Source organism: Lagopus leucura, unplaced genomic scaffold (genome assembly GCF_019238085.1).
Source record: "Lagopus leucura isolate 7727_CA_CO unplaced genomic scaffold, USGS_WTPT01 Super-Scaffold_100157, whole genome shotgun sequence".
Lineage (NCBI taxonomy): Eukaryota > Metazoa > Chordata > Aves > Galliformes > Phasianidae > Lagopus > Lagopus leucura.
This window is the reverse complement of record NW_024962334.1, coordinates 27,454,271-27,475,846: the sequence shown is the minus strand read 5'-3', so window position 1 is coordinate 27,475,846 and position 21,576 is coordinate 27,454,271. Positions and strand designations below refer to the sequence as shown.

The following is a 21,576-nucleotide window of genomic DNA, read 5'->3' as shown; positions in this document are numbered from 1 at the left end:
AGCATTTTGAATGGAGCTCTGCATGTTTCTGATCCTACCTTGGTACTGACATCAAAAGCAATCACGTAGGTGGAGCTCATGATTTCTCAGTAGGGAGCACTTTATGAGCAGAATGCAAATTCTTTACTAGCGCATTCATTAAAATAATAGTCTTCTATAGCTCATACTGATTTAAAACATAAGGACCTGTAAAACTTGGTTCTACATTACCAAAGCACCAAAAAACAATTCATGATAACACTAAGATGCTGTCAACAGGGTAACTGTAAGCTTTACTTGTTTTGCATGGAAAGGTAACTGCCTTTTTTTTTTTAAAGACTATGTTAGTGAAAATATACAGATAATATCCATTCCTTTGGTTAGTGTTTTCAGTAACTTCTTCAGTGAGTGGTTCCTCACCCTTGAAGTATATGCAAAATTGAATCCAAGTTTAGATTCACAGCCTTGGGATGAAAATTGTTCGCTGCAGGAACAATACTTGCTGCATATTTAGTGACAGTCTGTGAAATCAGCACCAAGGTCCATTCCTAGCAATATATTCTTTTTAAATAAACTATAATATTATTTATTCCACTGGTGAAGAAAAATGCATTGCATTTCCAATTAAACTGATTTCTAGCAATCACAGAGATGTTTTATTAGGGTTACTATTCTAGCAGTTATTGCATGTGTGGGTACAAATTGAATATTGCTCTGCAAACAAATCAATATAAATCATATATTAACATAATATATGTGCATAAAAAGGGTTTGTCCTTCTGAAACAGTATATGTGTGATAGATAGAACTTGTGGAATTGGTTTCCACAAATCTTTACATACCTGCTTCTTTTTAGTAAGTGTTTATTACCCTGAGATCTCAGGACAGCGCACCGGTTGACAGGGAAGTCCATAATTCTGCACTGAAACTCAGTAAATGTTACAGTAGATTGCATAAGTAAACTGTGCTTTACCTACCTGCCTTGGAGAAATCAGGTTTACGTATTTTAGCAGTGTCAGCACACGTCCATGGCTCAGGAGCTGAAATCCATTCATGAGCACCATCTGAAATACGTACTTTCTATTATTCAGTGAAACGCTCTGTTGAAACAAGACTGCAAAGCAAAATTCTGATATTACCTTTTTTTTATATATATATAGAACTTGAAATTTCTACTTTTAAAAAAAAATCTTGAAACATCTTTTAAAAGCACTAAAACTGTCAGTACTTCCAAACCAGATTTTTCAATTGATGTATTTGCATGATAATTTTCTAAGAGCTGCCATTTTTCTCTGGAAAAGCATTCCCTGGGGAAATGTTGACCAGTGTTTGGTACTTCTTCTCATTTCTGTTCTTCTTCAGCATCAGCATTAAGTTTTTACAGTGGATCTGGGCATACACAGCCACACACTATAATTTTTACTTTGAACTTTGCAGGTATGTCTTCCCTAACAATCAGTTTATATAAAAACTCTTATTTCAGATATCCTGATAATTAAAATGACACTAAGATGAGTTTTTGCTTCAGCGTGAACTGAGATCTTGATTATATTTACGTGTGGTATTTATGTTTGGACCAACTGATGGGTGTGACTGGCCTGTCATGAGAACAGGAGCATGGCAGCCCCTGCCTGCAAGCGGCCTGGGCACTGCAACATCCCGTCAGACAGCACGGCTCCTCTGGCTGCAACATAACCTCATGGTGGCAGGCTTCCAGGATCACCAGTGGAAGCTACAAGGAGAAAATCTAAACCATTACAGCCCAGAATCTTTCCTTTATTTTGCCTTGGAACGCCAGAAGACTGAGGGTTGTATTTCTTTTACAAATATTTGATTAGGTCTGGGAGTGCAGAAAAACAGATGAAGTGAAGTGTAACGTTCAGTTGTAGTGGTCATGAGCTATGTCTGCAGTAGAGAAACAAACTGTCTGTGGATGTCCTGGAAGGACCCTGTGGTTTGAAATCAGTTGACAGTTCACCGTTGACGCCAACTTGGCCAGTACTTGCTTATCTCTATGCAAATGCCCCTTTGAGGCACTCTGCTGGCTGTGCTGAGTGTGTTAGGATGCCCAGGGGTGCATCAGTTCACAGAAAAAGATTTTTAAATCCATCAGCGTGTATAATGGAAACTCAGTGGGTGGACAGGCAAGCTGTTTCCCACTGTGCAGTGGTATTGAAATAACGTAAAGGGAAGGCCCTTGGAGTCAAATGGTTTAAGGCCTGCCGAAAGAAAGTCTAATTAGAGTGTCTCCATGAGCAATGTTGAACCTGTTACAACTTTACTGTAAGATATTTGTCCGGCTCGACAGTAGATTGGAAGACTCCTACGTTACTGCACTTTCTGATGCTATTGAGCAGTTTCTTTGCAACATGTTGGAGCAAGGCTAGGTCAAGAGGTGGCACTGAGAGGTAGTAGCCCAGCTCTGGGAAGCAGAGAGAGCAGCCTCTGGGCCCAGGTGGCATTTTGCTTGAATAAGGCCAGTGTGACCACTTACATGAATCAACATTCACAGTAATATGTCAATGATTTGCCTTAGCTGAGCAACAAAAGGAAGGGTTGCATGGAAGTGTGCACCTGAAGGAAGAAATATAAGCAGTTCAAATTGTGATAACATGCAAATAATGGAAGAAATGGGCTGCACAGCAAGAGCTCTTTGTTCTGGTGGTGGTAGAAAGTCACTGAGATGTTTGCACCCCTGATTGAATCAGGTCTTCTGAGAGTGAGGGTCAGGATACTGTGGAAAGCAAGGGGAAGATTTCTGCTTTCCTAAAGTTGGTGATTCAGTGAGGCTAAGATGTCTCTGTTTCTTTGTTTTAAGCAAAAATGTCCGTAAGATTATCTTCCAATTAATTAGTGTGTTAGGAATAGAGTACTTAGATAAGTAAGTTAGCCTGACGGATGAATTGATTTCTACTTTGAGGATTGCCAAACAAAAAAAGAAAGTTGAAACCATAAAAAAATTCCTTGTCTGGCTTAAAATGTGAGAACACCTTTCATAAATATGTTTTAGCTTACTTCAGCTTTATGAACTGTTGAATTTGCTGAAATATTCAAGTATCATTTCAGTGGATGATTGATTGCTAAGAAAGCAGCTGTTATGTCAGCTTGATGTGTAGAGGCAAGTCACTGATTAAGTGTTTAGTCTGCTCACAAGGCATTGTTGTACGGGATGACTGTGAAACTAGGAGATAAATTTGTTTCATAGTTCCATTGTTTTATATGAAATACTTCTGTAATTTTCATGCATCTCGTAACGATGTTGGAGCAGTAGATCAAAGTGTAAAGATGTAAAATTGCCTTCAGAACAGAAGAAACAAGGAACAGATTTGGCTGTTTATTCTAGCAGAAAGCTACATGAATGAAGACAACAGCAAATAGGTGTGAGAGCGACAGTGTCCAGCTTTTTCCTGATTATATATGAATTACAGTTTTTTTATCATTTTGATCTTTTAAAGCATACATGGTAGAGTACAGCATCTCCTACACAAACTCCATTCATTCAGAAAGCACAGGAACTTTGTAAGGGTTAAGCAGTGTTATTGTAGAGTACATCTCTCAGCCTTCACACAAGTCTTCTGATGACTGTCTTGTTTTTTGTTGGGATAATTATTGCTTGTTGCAGATCTCCCAGTTTCTGAGCTATTAGATCAGTGTATTAACAGATCTAACAGCCCGTGTCCTGCTCCACACAGTATATAGTTGTTTTTCAAGTTAGTCAAGTAGAACAGTGTCCCTTCTGTCTTGTACACATACAACAGTTGGCCTTTCCATTCCTGTTCTGAATAGCTACAGTTCAGAATGTTTTCATGGAGCTTCTAGGTGGAATAATTTCATTTCATTTTGAATGTCGTTACAAACTCTGTTGAACACCACTGGCAGTTGGTTGCAGTGAAAATTTATTTCAGCCCACTGAAGCTGTAAAACAAGCTCACTAATGGTTTTGCCAAAACACATTGCTTGCTGTTCAATTGCTGAAACCAGTCAGCTGCAGTAGATTCTGGTAATCACAGTAATGATTGCAGCCTCTAGTCTCCTGCTAAGGAATAGAGCTTGGCAGAGAGCCTTATGTGATATGAGTGCAAGTGAGATACAACTCCACTTGAGCTAGATCAGTCTTAGTAATTGGTTTGTATTAGAGATTGTGATGTATCACTCTGTCAGTGGTGTTTTACTTAAGTTTAGCTAAATTTTCTTGCATTTTAGGGGTTTGAAGGAATTCTGAATACAGTAAAGAGGAATCTACAAGTACTGCAGCCCACTACTGTGGGCAGTGCAGTTAGGAGGAAATAACAAATGAGATTGCCAGGTACTAATAAAAAAGTGGTCTTGCTTGCAGAGGAATTGGAGCAAACAATTGGGGCACCTGATTTGTATTATCAATTTTAAACAACAGATGACCTCAATGTCCAGAATAGGGTGAGATTCCTCTCTGCTGTCCCCTCCTAAGATGGAGCACATGGCATAGCCAGCAAGCAGTTTCACTGTAGGTCCTAAGGAATGAGTTTAGCACTTGTTTCATAATCCTGTGAGAGGCTGCCTGTAAATCAATCCAATTGAAAATCATTATCTGATTATCTAGATACTGGCTTTATCACTCTTTCTTTGCTACTGACTACAGACATTGCTTGTTTATAACTTGCACATACTATACCAAGGTTATTTTGGGGGATACCTGGTACAGGAGAGAGAGCAAAGTAGGTTCTTTAAATTTGTAAGCCATTCCAGTTATAATAAAATGTAGAGCAGCCTGAGGATAGCTCTGTATATTTCTTCTGTAATTTGATGAGCAGCTTGCAGAACTGATGAAGTTATAAGGGAAACAGTGGGGCAGATGTTGAAGAAAGCAGCCATACAGTATGTCCTCTTCAGGTGACCGAAAAGGGCAGGATTGGAAATAAATGAATTGGCCCACTGTGTCTAAATTGAGATATTCATCCAGATGCTGGAAAATGTCTGCTGAAAAGTAAGGAGATGAGGATTCCTTTGCTTAATAGTGTGACGGAGAAGTGCTCTGTAGACCAAACACACGTTAGTAGGTCTGAGGGAGTCTGTGGACTTGTTTTCTGGGATAGGACAGCGTTTAACAGTTTTATTCTGGCGTGGTCCCATGTCACAATGGCAATCGTTTGCTGAATTTAAAAATCTCTGCAGTTGATTCTCCTCAATGCAGTTACTGGATATGGATCTGTTAATGGTTTAGACACATAATCACTTTTTTGCACGTGCTCTTTATTAATTCTGAATACAGGTGTGAGTAAACCATGCAAAGTTCGTGTGCTCTCAGTTGCAGGCCATATCTTCGGATAAGGCATTTAATTCCAAAATATATATATATTACAAATAACTTTAAATCATGTTTTCATACAGATTTCAATGAGGCAGTGCCAGAAACAGAGAGGCTGGACTCAAAAGCTCTGAAAACCCGAGCTCAACTTTCAGTGAAGAACAAGCGGCAGAGGCCAACCAGGACAAGGCTCTATGACAGCATCAGCTCAACTGATGGAGAGGACAGCCTTGAACGAAAGGTGAGAAGGACTCTGCCCTCTCTCAGGCTTCCTGTGGAACGCTAGGTTGCCCCTCTTTTTATCCTCTGTCTTTGTCCTTGCATTGTAGCACAGGCAGTATGTATTCCTCTGTGGCCAGTATGCTGTGACTGCACTTGAGAGAAGTTTAAGTCTCCTTTGATTCAGCACACCTGGGTTTTTTGTTGGTTTTAGTTTTTTTTTACATTTTCTTTTAACAGGAATCCTGGGTTTTCTGAAATAAGTGTGCTCTGTGATGTACAGTGGGTCCTTAATACATGCAGGAGGTGAAAAGAACTTGAATGCTACTTTCCTTTATTTCTTGTTATCACTATTGATATGATATTTACTCATTGTTTTATCTGATTCTGACTTCTGCTTGAAAGCAAATATCAATAAACACAGTGTGACATCGAAAGGTAATTACATGAATCACTAATGTGTTTCTTACAAATAAAAGAGTGAATAATGAATAAAAGAATTGCATGTTCATAGTAAACCTTGCTTATATCAGTTACTAAATGGTATAACCTGCTTTATAATCTCTTATGCCAACAGCCATCAAACAGTTACAGTAGTCCCATGCACATTTCAAAATCACCACTGCCCTTATGCATGAGAGCATCCTCACCAGCATCAGATTCTGGTGCTTCCTCCCTCTCCCCAGTGGCTAGCAGTGCAGCAATCTCCCTTGACAACCTAACTGAAAATCAAGAAGAAGGACAGCACCACAGAGGAGGTGTCCTTTCCCTGTGTGCTCGGGGAGACACTCCACTTTCTTCTCCTTCAAAATCTGGGCACAGCTCTGAAGCATCTCCTTTGCATCACCCAGCTGGCAGGAATGTTTTGCAAGATCAAGGTACTACTACTTTTTACAATAAATTGGTGCATCCATTTGCTTACTTACATCTACATTATGAACTGTTGTGTAGTTAAACCATAGCAACTAGGTCATCTTCTCATAACTTCTTTTGTCTACCTGGACATCAGAAAATTACAGCTGACCTTGTATGATGGTATAAGAAAAGGACGAAGTCAGAATTAGATCAGGAGCTGCTTTCTTTCTTTTTATTTCTTTCTTAGAGCTCACTGAAAAAAATAGGGGGAAGATTCCTTTAAGAAAATATTCTCTATTTTTTTCAAAACAATATTATTGGGCCTCAGTCCATTTTTGTGTTACAAACATGATTAATAAATGCATTGTACTTATGAATTATGTGATTTTTGGCACTGCTAAGTGCTTTTTTTGGAAGTTTGGAAAGGAGCATAAAGCAAAAATAACAGATTGTAGTTTTTAATTGCTGAGAGCCATCAGACTCTTGGTTAAACAGGAGGTCGGTGGCTGAGGAGTTTGTATTTATAGGAGAAAAAAATAGTGGTTAGTTAGAAAGGTTGGCCACATCATTATTTATTTAGTAGAGATTATTTAAATGTAAACATGATAAGACATGATACAATCATACCTAGTTCAGGTACATTTTTCAAATTCTTGTTTATTCAATGCATTCATAATGTGAGGCTTGCTTCAAAAGTACTGCCTCCTATTTTATGATGCTGCCCCATGACATCAGAGGCAGATGTTAGTATGGCAGTAGAGATTGAACCATCCCAGCAATATTCTGTTACAGTTTGTTGCCATGCAACAGATGGAGCAGAGGGGCAGTCTGACAAAATGGTTTCTGACGTGGAAGTGCATGTAAAGTAAAAGTGTGGAATTGAATTCCTCCGTGTGGAAGAAATGGCACCCACTGACATTCATTGATGTTTGCAGAGCATTTATGGAGACCTAGCAGTGGATGTGAGCAAACTCAGGTGGTGGGTGATGCATTTCAGCAGTGATGACAGTGACAGTGGGTCTCCTCCACTGGTACAGATTGTTACAAGTGCAGCAGGCTGGCTTTTGTTCATCCCTGGTGAAAATGCACAGCTAATGGTGTTGACAGTATTGAAGAGTAATGGTTTGTAGCTGACAACTAGCTCTATCAAATAATGTTACTATGCTCTTTGTGTCTGTTGTAGTTTGCATGTAAATAAGTAGGAGGCATTACTTTCAGAGCAACCTACGTGCACTACTGCACAGAATTTTGAGCCCTCCATTTCAAATGTCTTATGAAGTCAAAATTAGCAATTTAAAGCATTTTAAGCATTCTTGTCCATGCATGGTGTGTTCTCTAACTGTAACTTAAGCTAATCTAGATGATAAAATCGCTTCTAAGGCTGCAGAAATAGGTTTGGATAGGTTCAGAACAAACTTTGGCTAAATGGAAATAACTGAAATAAAGCACAACTTGTTAAAGATTGTTCTCTACCTTTGTAAATGGAAAGACTTGCCATTCATTTGCAACCTATTTTTCTTTATCATCATACAGGGCTTTCACAGCGATTCTTAAGACAGACTGATCAAGTTTTGTTGATTTTGACATAGGTTAATATATGCAGATGTTTATATATATAATGCAGTGTAATATATGCTGAATTCTAATATTCCTGATCTCATTACATAGTTGCTAATTGTACAGTTTTTAATGAATCAAAGTTAAGTTCGGAGCCAGAATTCTACAACTAAAAAATTAGGATGTGGACATAAGAACATGACTTGCTCAACTCTTATTTCAGCGTAGGCATGTGATTACTTTATCAATGAAATCTTAAATCCTGCTTTTACATCCGATGTATGAAAAATATCTTGATAAAAATTTGAAGGAGACTAGACCTTATATTTTAAGAAATAGGTTATTACATTCCACCCACCGTGCTCTTTCCTTCCCAACTTAGGTTTGAAAAATAATCTGTGTCTAAATAAGGAAGGGTGTCATGCTTTCCCGCTGTGACTGTTACGTAAACAGCCAATGCTTTTGGGTGTATTCTGATCCTAATGGGTACACGGAAGCTAAAATAGAGCAATTTGCTTTCAGATGAGGAATTTACATTTAATAAATTCTAGGAAAAAGAAACATCCTAAAGGAGTTGTTCTATAAGTGTCGTAGTGATACTATTTTTATTATCGTTGGGCTGTCAAACTCCTACATTGCAGAATATAAAAAGAACATAAAATGTTGTGTTTAGTTAGTTGGTTTTTTAGATAGAAGGAGATCACATACTTGTGGTCATGGGTCCATGGCTAGTCACTGATCAGCAAAAGTGAGCTTTAGCAAGTTCACTGTTTTTTTTTCGCATGATTGCTGTGGGAAGAGCTGAAATGGCAGGAGTTCCATTTCATTGAGAAATGGTGAGGAATTTTGTTTCTTTGTCTTCTGAGCATGACTTTTTCATATAGGAGCATGATTAAATTTCTTCAGTTCTGCTTGCTTTGTGCAACTTCATTTGACAAGGCAGTTGAGGTGATCTCTGTGGGCCATCTCTAGTTGGTGTAGGGATGGCTTCAGCTGTGCTGTGACCATGGGACAGAAAATTGGATTTGGGCTCCTTTGCCACCCATCAGCTGCAGATTACTTACACCAAGTCTGGCAGGCTGAAAGTGATGGGTTAAATGGCTTCTGTGTCACTGATCCTCAGGAAATAGAATTCCCTCAGCCTCTCAGAAGAACCTGAAGGAGGCAGAGAAGGTGCTCCTCTCCAGGGTGGTCAACTGTCCCTCCTGCCAAGGCAGGGACCTGCAGCCCTGGTTCATGGCTGCTGCTATGGGCTAAGCAGTGCAGGCCTGCACCTATGCGAGCCCAGTAGATTGAAATCTCTACTGAAGTTGTTGCTGGAAACTAGCCCATCCATCTTCCTCAGTATCTCATGGCCAGCATGAGTGCTTTTCACAGCAAATCCTCATTACCCAAAGTGCTCCAGCACGGCCCAGCTGCATGTGAGTGAGAACAAAGTAATACAAAAGCTTGGATAGAGTTTATACCTGCTCTGTGCTCCTGCCAAGCTCTGCAGAGTACTACCACAGCAGCAAAACCTCCAGCTACTAAATATATTATTTGCCCACCACAAAGTTAATGTATCTGGTAGTTTCATTTGCTTTAAGATGTTTCTCAAAAAAGCCTTCTGCCCCCCAGCCACTTGCCTGTGAGTACCAAGTGTGAAAGGAAGCTTTGCAATCTTTAATTCTTCCAAGTAGTGCTTTTGACAGTGGTTAGATGAAAAGCATACATTAAAGATGAAAGAGGAGCCATAAGCAGATCTTTGAGAAGAGAGAAGCGTGCGCAGTGTAGAGGTGATGCAAAGTATGCATTGCCTAAGGTTGCCTATTGCTTTTTTTTTTCCTCATGGGGATCTTCTGTGTGTTTTCTTTTTTGACCTGAGGTTACTTGTCAGTAGGGCTGATGTTAGTAGAAGTAGGATGCATGTCCTTTAGAGTGTTAATATCTCAGGAGCCTTGTTTTCTTGCTTTTTCCACAATGATTCATGAGTCCTTTCCACACTGAACTTTCTACCTGAATGAAAACTTGGCCAAACAGTATCCACAGAGCAATGTACAGAGTTCCTCTGTGTGCATGGTTTACTGTCCTGTGGTATTGTGGGTTAATTCTGAGGGTTTAATCTTTGTCAGCCTCCTTAGGAGAAATCCACAAACACAGCAGTGCTTTTAACCAAAGCCACTGTAAATCTGAGGTCACGTTGTAAAGTCACCAAATTGCAAGTGATGTGAATGACTGACCTTCATTTGCTTCCTCTAGAAGATTTGGGGGCACTCTTTGTGTTGAAGAATCACAGAAACCGTGTCTGCGTTATTCAGTTGGTGTGTGTTTTAGCTGCCATATAGATTTCACAGGGTGTTTTGGATACTTTGAGCTGTTATTTTGACTCCATAGGTTCTTGCAGCCTGTCCCTCTTTAGCTGTTAACAGTTTATGTAGAAAGGATAAGAAATCAGTAGAGGACTAAAGACAAATGTATTAACTAAGATACTACTTTCAAATTTTTTTTCAAATTTTCTTAGTGGAAGTGGTTGGATTTCAAGTTAAATATTCATTTTAACCAAGATATTCAAGCTAAGCAGATAACTATTGTCTAGTTTGTCTGTCATAAAAGTACCTTCTGCTCCAAAGTTCAAGAAAGAGTTTCAGCAATCATTTTTGAAGGAAAGCATACATACCACGTGATTTCTGCAAAGGGAGAAATAAGCAGCCACTGCTGAGTTTAAAAAGGGATTTGCTGTAATGTTTATCTTCTGTGTGTGTAAATCTTCTGTGTTGTTTTTCTTACTATATATTCACTGAAGCTCAACCAAGGTTAACTTTTGTCATTTATATTGATTAAAATAAGATTTCCCCATGTGTATTTTCAAGTTCTGAGACTGTTAATTTTTTATTGCTTTCTTCACCATCTTCTTAAAAATGAGAAGAATGCACCCAGTGAAACTGTGTACTTACAGATGTGTACATGTGTATATATATCTAATCCTGAGCAGATACGCAGACTGTTCTGGATGGATGGAAAGTGGAATAAGGATCAGTAGCAATTAAAAATAATAATGTACATTCTCCCGTGTACAAATGTATCCTAGATGGTGCCACATGTGCCCAGGCAGCAAGAACTACTCTTCCTACTATAGGGCATGCAGAAAAACTAAAGCGAAAACTTGCAAATCTTGGGTAAGCATTCGTTACTTAAAATACTAATTTTATATAAAGAATTAAAAATAAAATTTCAAGGACATTTTCTAATATTTTCCAATGTTGTTGTAGGGCTCCCTTGCGAAGGAGTTCAAACAAGGGCAAGAAGCGGAAAGAGAAAGAAGCTATTAGGGTGACCTGTGGCATTAGGTATGGTAAAAGATTGAGGATGCAAGAAATGGCAGAGCAGAAATGCTGAGAAAATGTAATATTCCTAAAACTTGAACTCTGCCAGTCCCACTGCTTTCATAGAAATAAATTTTAAGCCCTGAGGCAACCCGTTGAGCTTACAAACTTAGATTTCTTAACTAACGAATGGCTAACCGATAATCTAAAAATACTTGGAGATTTTCATCACTATTGCTATCACATCTATTGATCAGATTTGCAGAAATAGTTCATTAGAGCTGGCCTACAAGATGCATACACACAGATAAACACTAAGTTATTAATAGCCTTGATTCAGAAACCTTGACACAATTCCACGTATTTTGGAGGAAAAGTCCCAAGAGCAAGGTTGAGCAGCAGATATTCCCTGCAGCTTCACTGTGCTCACTTCAGGAATGCTTTCAGAAGGTTTTGTTTCCAAAGATGAACATCATAAGTTGAAAGCAGATAGAAGAAATACAGACTGCATTGGTCATGTCACCAACTCAGTCAAGGAATTTTGAATTATCTGTGAGATTTGATGAGACCATCAGCATCTGGCCTCTGAATAAATAAATGAGCATTCAAAATGGCAGGAAACAGTCTTTTCTACAGAGGATGGTGTGGATTTTTAATGAAGGTCTCCTTGTGTTAGTGATGAATCTGACATAATCCCATCCAGAGGGGCCATATGTGGCTCCAGGTATGAGGGGCAAGCATTCAGGTAAACATCAGGAGTGCTAAGCAAATGTAATATATTCTGAAAGTCCTAAGGTTCTAGCAACTCTAACTTTTTCTAACATAAAATAATACAATAGAAAGCACATACGATAAAAGAGCTTGCTAAAGAAAGCAAAGTTCACATGCTGTACCAAAAATATATGCATTTAAAAAACTGAGTAGCAGCTTGGAGAGTTTTGCTGACAGTCTGACACTTGTCCCAGGGACAAGTCTCTTCAAAATCACAGAAACAGAAGAAATGTTAGACTTCTGATATACCCCTTCAGGCATACTGTACTGAACTGCAAGTTTCCTGTTCTAACACAGCATACACTCACATTCTGCACATATCTGGCAGGCTCTTTGGTGATCTTATAGCAGTCAGCATCTCTGTGCTGGTGCCAGAACAAACTGTAACAGTCATTCTCTGCTTGCAGTGTGTCCTACAGTTAATGTTCATTGCTGTATTTCTGTACTGGAAGAGGGATTTGTTAACCAAACTCTGTGCACCTGTGCTTAGCTGTAAGGCAGCCAGTACCCTTAGCAAGGTATTAACACCAGGTGGCATTTAACTACCAGACAGGTTGGGAAGAAGGAAGGTATGCTTCTTTATAAGAAGCAGCCTCTATAGAACTTACGTTCCTCATACCAGCATAAGATGATCAGTTGCTTATGAGACCCTCTGATAAATCAGCTATTTGCACTGTTTGTCACTGAATACTTCTGAGTTTGGATACGGTTGCTAAAAACAAAGTTGAGGACTATGAAACTCAAAATTCACGAGCATCTGTAATCCTTGCTGTGCTTCTGTAAACTGAAATGTTGTTGTTTCGGTGTAACTTTTTAAACACCAGTTGTCACTTCCTTTGTTAGTAACTCCAAAGAATTTGCCTGAGAAAAATCTGAGGATGTTTTCTTTACAGTCCAAAGCTGTATAAGCTCTTTGAAAGAAGGAAGATGATGATCAAAAGACAGCATCCTGTTATAATTATTTTTGTCTATTAGTGCATTAGAGATTGATGTAGAATTAATCACGCTGTCAGATCTATGTTGCAAGTGTTATTTTACCATGTTAAAAAAAAAAAAAACACCACCAAGAAACAACTGAAGATGTGTAGAAGAAAATCTTGAATTATTTCTGAAGACTATCACTGATGTTAAACCTATAAACAAATTCCCCCCATTTAAGTAGAAAGCACATATTCTTACATTCCTTAGCCTGGAGCTATAGGTGATTTGGACAACGTCTTTCTTTCTGTCTTCTTTCAAGCAATATTGGAGCACAAGGAGGGAGCACAGGACTGTATCAGACACATCTTCATTTAAGAAGCCAAAGGGAGAGAGGATTCTGGTTCTGTCTTGCTGTCTGGGGGCTCTCTGGCAGCCTCCATTTCATCCATGCAGAAAGGAAGCTTCCCAATGCACAGAGCTAGTGATTATATCCGTAATGATTTAGAAGCTGACCATAAGTTAGAAGCTGAGGGAAGATTTATATACTGTTACTATGAAAAGGCGAGCTGATAATATCAAACGTTTATTTCATTTTTTTTCTATAGTTGTATTTTTAATATTTAATTAAACAAACAAAAAAACAACAACAGGATGTCTCTCAGTATTTAGCTGTTGTAACAAAGACACATCTATGTGGGTGTGTGTAGACACACCTGGTTCCTTCTGCCTGTGCTCCAAATCCAAACCAGACCCAGGAAAGCAGAGCCTGCCTGGGTCAGTGCTGAGTCTGATCATGCTGAGATACCAAGCCCCAGTGGTACCAGCAGTGTGTGGCTTCTTGACTGGAGCAGGTTCACACCAAAACACAGGGACACAGGCATTTTGTGCAGGCATCTGTCTCCATTTGCTGCATGCGTGTTATCTGAAGAACTAAAGTTAGAAAACAAATCAAAAGAACACACTTTTTCCTTTTGTTACAAGAGAGATCTCAAGACTGCGGTTACCAGCTGCATGCCACTGTGGTGATTAGTCACAGTTACATGGAATGTCGTATTTTTTTTTACAATTAACTACCTCTGTAGCATTTTTTTGTATTTTATGCTCTAACACAAATTCCTTTCTCTTACGCAGGACCACCAGAGAGATGCTGCAGAAATCAGCCAACAGTAAATCTTTAACAGAACGATCCTCCTCTCTCCCACACTGTGTACCATTCACATGGTATGGAGAGGGTGGCAAAGGATCCAATTCTTCTAGCAACCTGCCATCACCTACCAGCTCAACAGAACCTTCCTCTGAAAACATAAGCCCGGCTAAAAAAGGGTCAAAGGTAGAAAATAAGAACTACCTTGTTCCCACTGTGTTGAGTGGCATAATTGGCTCCATGTTTCTGGAAGAAGAACGGGCCAATATGTTAACACTACAATAAACAGTGCATGGTGTTCATTGTACGGTAAAAGCTCATCTGAACAGAGCATCTCCATCATTGTACCATTCCACATTCTACCTTTCTATTCTGTCTTTCTCTTAATGTACATTAATTCAGTAAACTAACCGTGCTGTGCTGTACTGTAACAAACACAAATGGTGCCAGTGGAAGTTAGCATTTGGATCCACTGAACAAATGCTAGATTTGTGTATTCAGTTATAGATACGTTCTGCATTCTTCAGGACTGATTGCAGGAATACCTACATGTTCTTAACGTATTCAGATGAGATGTTTGCAAGTGAAGAAATGCTGTATGCCATCAGTCATTTGCCTTTTTCTCCCCCAGTACTGAAATCTGCTCGTCATGCATGCATGGATGTTGGATTTAATTCTGTATATGAAGATGCTCAAACTATAAACAGGAACTACTGCAGTTTAATACAGCTGTGTGATTCCTTTCTGTGTGCATGGATGTTTCAGCATGATAACTCATTATATAACCCTTAGTTTTAGTACTGGCTTTTTCTTGTGTATTTTCACTTCTGGAAAGTATTTCTCTGCCTTTATCCTTTCTTGGATCCTCCATAACTTGTAACAGTTTACTTTTTGCATTGTCTGGTAAGAAGAAACCAGTTGAGATATAGTTCTCAACTTTATATACAGGAATTTGAATCAGCTGATCAGCTACTCAGTTTCTTTTTATAAGAAAGATGAGGGTTAGATGTGTAAATCCTGTTTATGCTGTTAAACAAACACTGAGTAAAAGTAATTTTGAAATGGGAAAAAGCATCGCTTCTTACAATTACTGTTAAGCTGTGAAAATTGTTTTGTTCTGTGTTCCTTTGTCCTGCTCTCCCATTATTGGTATCATCAGTAGGCTTTAGCTATCTTGTGTGTTTCCCTTAGACAGTGAAAAAAGCTAAAATTAATCATAAATGTGAAACTTACAGAAAAGAGAGGTAAAATAAAAATCAGAATAGTTGAGAGGAAGAAGGTGTTCTTCACAGAGCAGGAGTTGGAGCTGTTGAACACCTGGCCTGAGGATGCCGTCGGGGCTCAAAGTGTTCAGATTTTCTTGTCTTCTGTAAGGAGATGAGAAAAGCAGGACATTTATTCTGAAAGTAGGTGTGAGAAAACTGAACAGCAAAGCTTTTTGATTGTTTCTTGTCCTCTCTTAAGTTTGCAAGCTCTTAAATTTCCAGTACCTGTGCAGTTGGAATTCCAGCACACCTCATGAGGACCATCACTTGGTATTTTTAGAAGGCCTGTTGTTGTCAGATAAAATACATCAGATTTTGGAGGGGGGGATAAAAAAATAATTTATGTTATTGTTCTTTTTGGTTTTGATGTTTGGATCCATTTTTTAAAATTGAATGACAGAGATGGATCAGGTTTGTTATTTATATAGATGATAGAGGAAAAATTAGAGGTCTCAAAAGAGTTAACAAAGGTCACTGCATCATCAGCTGTCTATTCAATTGAAATGAAACTTCACGGTGACTTGTTTTAGGTTTTAGTTGTTGTGGTTCACAAATCCAACTTTCCCACTCTAAAATGTTAATTTTTGTACTCTTCTAATGATCACTTTGCTGCATTCCTGGAAAAAGGCACACAATCTTGCTATTGTTTGCTACAAGATGTGATGTTTGTTATTAATTTCTTAGGCAAAAAATGATCTTTGTTTTATGGTTATTACTTCAGTAATTAACATTCAGCATCCAAATGTATCTTTTGCTTTCAACTTGATTTTTTCAAGAAATATAGGCAAAGAGGGAGGAATCAGAACTGGGTTCACAAGATATTCTCCCTGCTCTTTTAATAGCAGTTTTCACTTCCCTCTGCTAATTAATCCTCTGGCCTACTCTTTCTACTACTGCTATGCTTGTCCTGACGATATGAAGGACAGCAGCACGTTACTGATTAACCAGCGGAAGCAATAACTTATCTCCACGATGATACCCAATTCCCTAAGTGCAAGCCTATGAACTGCTTTCAGACCACTTTGCTACTCACTGAGGCATTAAGCTGGCAGAGCAGTCTCTTGTACAGAGTGGTAAAGCATATAGCATGTTCTATTCATCATTAGCAGTGCAAAAGCAGTGCTTCCTCATGTGTATTTTGACTGATTCGGTAAGCAATCACTTCTGAACTGTGCCAACCTGGAAGACAGAAAAGCAGTTTCCCTTTTAGATGCACATTTGAGATCATTTGTTTATTCTAAATTATCTTTTTTCCCTACAGAATTTCACGTTCAATGATGACTTCAGTCCCAGCAGCACAAGTTCAGCTGATCTGAGTGGTTTAGGAGCAGAACCCAAAACCCCAGGTTTCTCACACTCCTTAGCACTGTCGTCAGATGAGGTATGTTGCTGGCATTGTTTAAGGTGGGAAATGATTGTCTTCTTTCTCCCACAGCGTTTCCCTTGATAATTACTCAAGCAGTGAAGGGATGGTTTTAGGCATATAAAGGGAGAAGAAAAGGAATTAATCTTGGTTTCAATATCTCAATTTTTCTTGTTCATACAGTAATTATTTTAAACAATTGGCCTGTGGCCTTTGGTATTATTGTAGGATCGTTGTGCAGTATTGTTAAATGCAGCTGGTTTCTTTAGAGCTGCTCTGTCCTCACACATTTCAATACACTGCTCCTGCGTTCTGTATGTGTACGTGTGGACCTATCTATACACTAAAATAAACATAATTGAGACAGTTTTCAGATGATAAAGATGCAGTGTAATTGGATAAACATAGTTAAAATGTAAAGCACCTGCATCTAGACTATTTTTACCACGATATATTAAAATAATAATGACCTGTACATGCAGTTATTGTGTATTCTGTACCTCAGTGTGTATATAGTGATTAGAGTGTGTATGTGTCAATCCAGTTTGCATTCTTTGTGCTTGCTTTGCACATACACAGTGGATTTTGAGTTTGATTCTTCAACTAGATGGCTTTTGACCTGTGAAAATGTGAAAAAGCGTTTCTGACCCTATAAACTGGTGACAGAATTGAGTGGAATATAATATATTGAATGCACATTTTTAAGATACTTGTTGTTTGGCTCGAGTCAATGAAACTGCACAGTTTGACAGCTCGCTGTACATCCTGTGGACTCAGGAAACCCATGCATTTGTCCTCTTACAAACGCTGAGTAAGAACTTCGTAATTTTCACTTAAGGTTTGAGCCAAGGCTTTTTTTAGAGAGGAGGAACTTCAAGAATCTGTGGCTTCCTTTCTTTTCAATGACAAGCTTGTGTTATTACTGCTGTCATGTTTTGCACAGGTTTAAAGAATGAGAGCCGTTCTGTACCAACCCCGTTTGCCAAAATGGAAGTCTGCAAGGCCAGTCATTCTGTAGCACTTACCACAGATTAGAAAGGGTAAACATTTAGAAGAATCATAGGAGAGTAGTAGGTAGGAGACTGCATATACTGTGAATTACTGAAAACAATAAAGAGATCATTTATACTTTGTTTAGTATTAATTCTACCTTGATAATACTTTTCATGCTTTTATAATTTTCCTTCCCATTTTATCAAATATTTTATTGCAACTGTTCCCACTGAAACTAACCAGAACTAGTAGTTGGAAAATGCTTTCATTTGGCTTGTTTCTATTTGGATGCTTCTAAAATGCCATGTTTGAATTGGTCTGTAAAAATGAACAGGTTTTCTCTGTACCCTGTATTGTACCAAGTTGTGCCCTGGCATGGTGAGGCTGCTGCTTGGACGTGATGTAGGGCATTGCTGCAAGTGCTCTCTTGCTCATGGTTCTTGGGCAGACTTCACATAATTATTTGAAGCAGAATGAGAGGAAAGGGTAGGAAGGGAACCCAGGTCCTGTGGTCTGTTGTCCTCTAAGTAGTTTTTGCTCTTGCAATTGGAGCCATCAGGCAAGGTCCCACTGGTTCCAGTGTGTCAAGACTATCAACTCATGGGGCTTCATTGGCACAATCTCTGGCTTAGCTGCCAAATCGTGTGTGTGCTGAGCTTTCAACATAACCTCTCTGCTTCTGGAAGTAATTTTTTTTCAAAGAAATCTCTGTTTTTTGAGTAGCCTTATCTGTTTTGCAAATCTTGGTGCTACCCTTACCCAAACTTTTACATGCTGTTACATGTTCTGTATTTTGTTTCTATAATGCTTTTCTTTCCCATTTCTTTGTTGCTCCCTCACTCAGAGCCTGGATATGATTGATGATGAGGTGAGATACCAGTGTGCTGTTGTGGTGAATTGTGTGACCATCGTGTGGCAATGTACTGTCTCATTTGCAGATTTGCTCTTCTTGTTTCCCTGTGTTGTGTGGCAAATGCCCTTGTTTGAGCACAACACACAGATGTCATTGGCTCCGCCTGCCTTGTCTTCAGCTCCCCTCTCTTTTCAAGGCCATGGCAAATTGCAGCTTTTGTGGTATGTTAGAAGGGGGAGGAGGGCCCGTGCCAGAGCACACCCACCAGGCCAAGCATCAGCTGCACTGAGGTTCTGCTGGCTGCCAGAAAAAGCTGTGCTTAAACTGTCATTTCCCCATCCCTGAGAAATGGATGGCCAGAGGCTGAAAGAACTCCCAGCATCATCTAACCCAGTGGTAAAGCTGTTCAAATAGGAGACAGCTGCAGCAGCCTGTAGCAGCTGCTGTGCCGGCTGAAGTTTCCACAGAGTGGCTTTTGTTTCAGACCCCACCAGCTTTCCCTTGGGTGGAAAGAAGTGGCAGAGAGGACACTCAGGGCTGAAGCAGCTGAAGGCCCACCTGCCCCTGCTGGTGCTGTTTGTGCTCTTCTCCTGGGCAGGACAATATTTGGAGAGCAGGGCGGAGGCTGTGGGATTGCTGTGTGTTCCTTACTGTTCCTGTGTCATTTCATAGTCTTCTGTAGGCAGCATTGGTCTCGCTGGCTGTTTGGTGTCACCACTTTGAACTTCAGAATGGTTTTTGTGAGGCTTTTTTTTTCCCCTAAATTTCTTGTTTTGCAGCTTAAACACACAATAAAGATGAATGAGTGTGCCTGGGAAGTGGATTGCAGAATACTCTGCGTCCATTAGAAACCTTGTAACTTGAAGGATAAAGATCTTGTGAGGGAGTGGGAGCTGTACTTGCTTAGATCTGTGCCACCTGGCCATTTCAACCCCTTTGGATTAAAAGAAATGCCAGTTCCTTTCTCCTGTCTATCAGTAGGAAAAGTTTAGGTACCTTGCATCAATTCTTAGATACCTGGTTAGATACAGGTGCAACACAGTGCAGATAATTTGTTGTTACAGTAGGATAAGGGTAGTAGGGGACCTGTGTTCTGACGCTGGTGGTTTGTGCAGAAAAATGCTACTGCTGGTCAGTGTTGCCCTTTTCGTAACAAGGCGGCACATTTTTGTCACAGATCCTCGATGACGGACAGTCTCCAAAACACAGTCAGTGCCAGAACCGGGCTGTGCAAGAGTGGACTGTGCAGCAGGTTTCCCACTGGTTAATGAGCCTGAACCTTGAACAGTACGTTTCTGAATTCAGCGCCCAAAACATTAATGGGGAGCATCTCCTTCAGCTGGATGGGAGTAAGCTTAAGGTAACTGACTGAGCGGAATGCAAAGTTAACTGTATTTATTGTCACTTGAGATCGAGGAATTAAGAATTCTGCCAGAAAGCAGAGGGCTTCTGTGTGTGGAATCATGATAGACTTGAGCAATATTCATAGAGTAGAAAGCCAGAGCAGCATTCAGAGAAATTCTCATGTGCACTTAGGTTCGGCAGCTTCAGAAACAGAGGGAATTGGCTTGGTGAAAACTCTGGGTAGGTACAGTGTACCAATGTTTCCTGCATAAATCATAAGGGACCATATGTAAATGGTATTTGCGTGCACATAGTTCTCGTCCAGCTCTGTTTTACAACAGGGCAATGCATAGAAGATTGTAAATAAAAATGCATCTGAAGTAGCAACTGTAAAATGTGGTACTGGAGAGTCAAAAGCTGGACACCAATTGTACTATGTTGGAATTAAATACAGTTCTGATGTATAAGAATGCATTGGTTCATGCAGTGAAAATATGAGCTCAGTTTTATAAAAAATAAATATAGGAAGGCGTTGGGGGAGGCTCAGCATATCTGAAAGTCAAAATTCAGTGTTTCCTCCCTGAAACATCACCCCAAAAAGTTGGAAGACAGCAAGGGAACTTTTGACTAAGGAATAGCAGTGAGAATTGGGAAGTCTTGTTCTTTGTAGACTTAGATGACCTCAGGCAAATAGTTTAATATTTCTTTTCCTTCTTGCCTCAGTGAAATGAATATAGTAGAACTTTGGTTGCAGAGAAATCTCCTTTAATATTCTATAAGTGGAAGGATGGAAACTTTTTCAGAAGTATAAAATGCTATTAAAATTTGACTTCGGTAGTCAATATCACAAATTCGTTCAGTTGTGATCATCTTCTCTCTGAGAAGAGTTTTTACCAGGATATAAAAAATAGGGAAAAAATGGTGATAGAATAAACTATATGAAAATCTTTTTAAATTTTCCCTATCTCAGGCTCTTGGTATGACATCTTCCCAGGACAGGGCAATCGTTAAAAAAAAGCTAAAGGAAATGAAAGCGTCTCTGGAGAAAGCTCGCAAAGCCCAAGAGAAAATGGAAAAGCAAAGGGAAAAGCTTCGGAAGAAGGAACAAGAGCAACTGCAGAGGAAATCGAAGAAAACAGACAAGTCTTCGTCAGAAGCAACAGAGGGCACTAATGAGCAGTGACAAGCAGAAGTGCTGCTGCGTTGTAACTTGGAGGCACTTCGAGGGAAGAGAAACTCCCACCTGCTTTGGTGCCCCTTCAGCTTTCTTGCCGTTCATTACACGAGTGTGTACAGAGAAATGGAGCTATACATAGAATGACTGGGAACTTTATCTTGTGTAGTTTTGTTTTCCTGCACATCCCCTTCTCGCTCGTTGTTGCCATGTTAAACAACCCCAACCCCTCGGTTTGTTTTGTTGTTGTTGACAGCTAACAGGTTTCATATTTCATAGAATCATAGAATCATAGAATCACTAAGGTTGGAAAAGACCTAAAAGATCACCCAGTCCAACCGTTCACCTATTCCCAATAGCTCCTACTAAACCATGTCCCTCAACACAACATCCAGCCTTTCCTTGAACACCCCCAGGGTCGGTGATTCCACCACCTCCCTGGGCAGTCCATTCCAGTGCCTGACCACCCTTTCTGAAATTTGTGTGGCAGTGTTTCCTTCCAAACTACTCTTTTCTTTTGAGCTCTGTGTGTTCGGTCACTTCAGTAACCAG

At 39.6% G+C, this 21,576-nt stretch overlaps 1 protein-coding gene and 1 long non-coding RNA gene across 3 annotated transcripts in view; one reads left to right on the top strand and one right to left on the bottom strand.

Moving 5' to 3' along the window:
* Positions 1-21,294, top strand: part of PPP1R9A (protein phosphatase 1 regulatory subunit 9A) — a 126,449-nt gene extending 105,155 nt beyond the window's left edge. The window contains exons 11-18 of one of the 2 annotated variants that reach the window (XM_042888792.1): positions 5,347-5,504; positions 6,060-6,360; positions 10,962-11,049; positions 11,143-11,220; positions 14,020-14,218; positions 16,559-16,678; positions 19,684-19,866; positions 20,821-21,294. In XM_042888792.1, the coding sequence (XP_042744726.1) occupies positions 5,347-5,504; positions 6,060-6,360; positions 10,962-11,049; positions 11,143-11,220; positions 14,020-14,218; positions 16,559-16,678; positions 19,684-19,866; positions 20,821-21,033 (1,340 nt within the window). In that variant the 3' untranslated portion in view covers positions 21,034-21,294. The remainder of the gene's footprint in view (positions 1-5,346; positions 5,505-6,059; positions 6,361-10,961; positions 11,050-11,142; positions 11,221-14,019; positions 14,219-16,558; positions 16,679-19,683; positions 19,867-20,820) is intronic. The other variant, XM_042888793.1, reaches the window with a different exon arrangement.
* On the bottom strand, positions 13,775-16,465 carry LOC122189533. Its single transcript, XR_006181848.1, has 3 exons — positions 16,331-16,465; positions 15,266-15,399; positions 13,775-13,818 (listed from the first exon to the last, which is right to left on the bottom strand). It is a non-coding gene; the product is annotated as an uncharacterized LOC122189533 (long non-coding RNA).
* Positions 21,295-21,576: the final 282 nt, after the last annotated feature.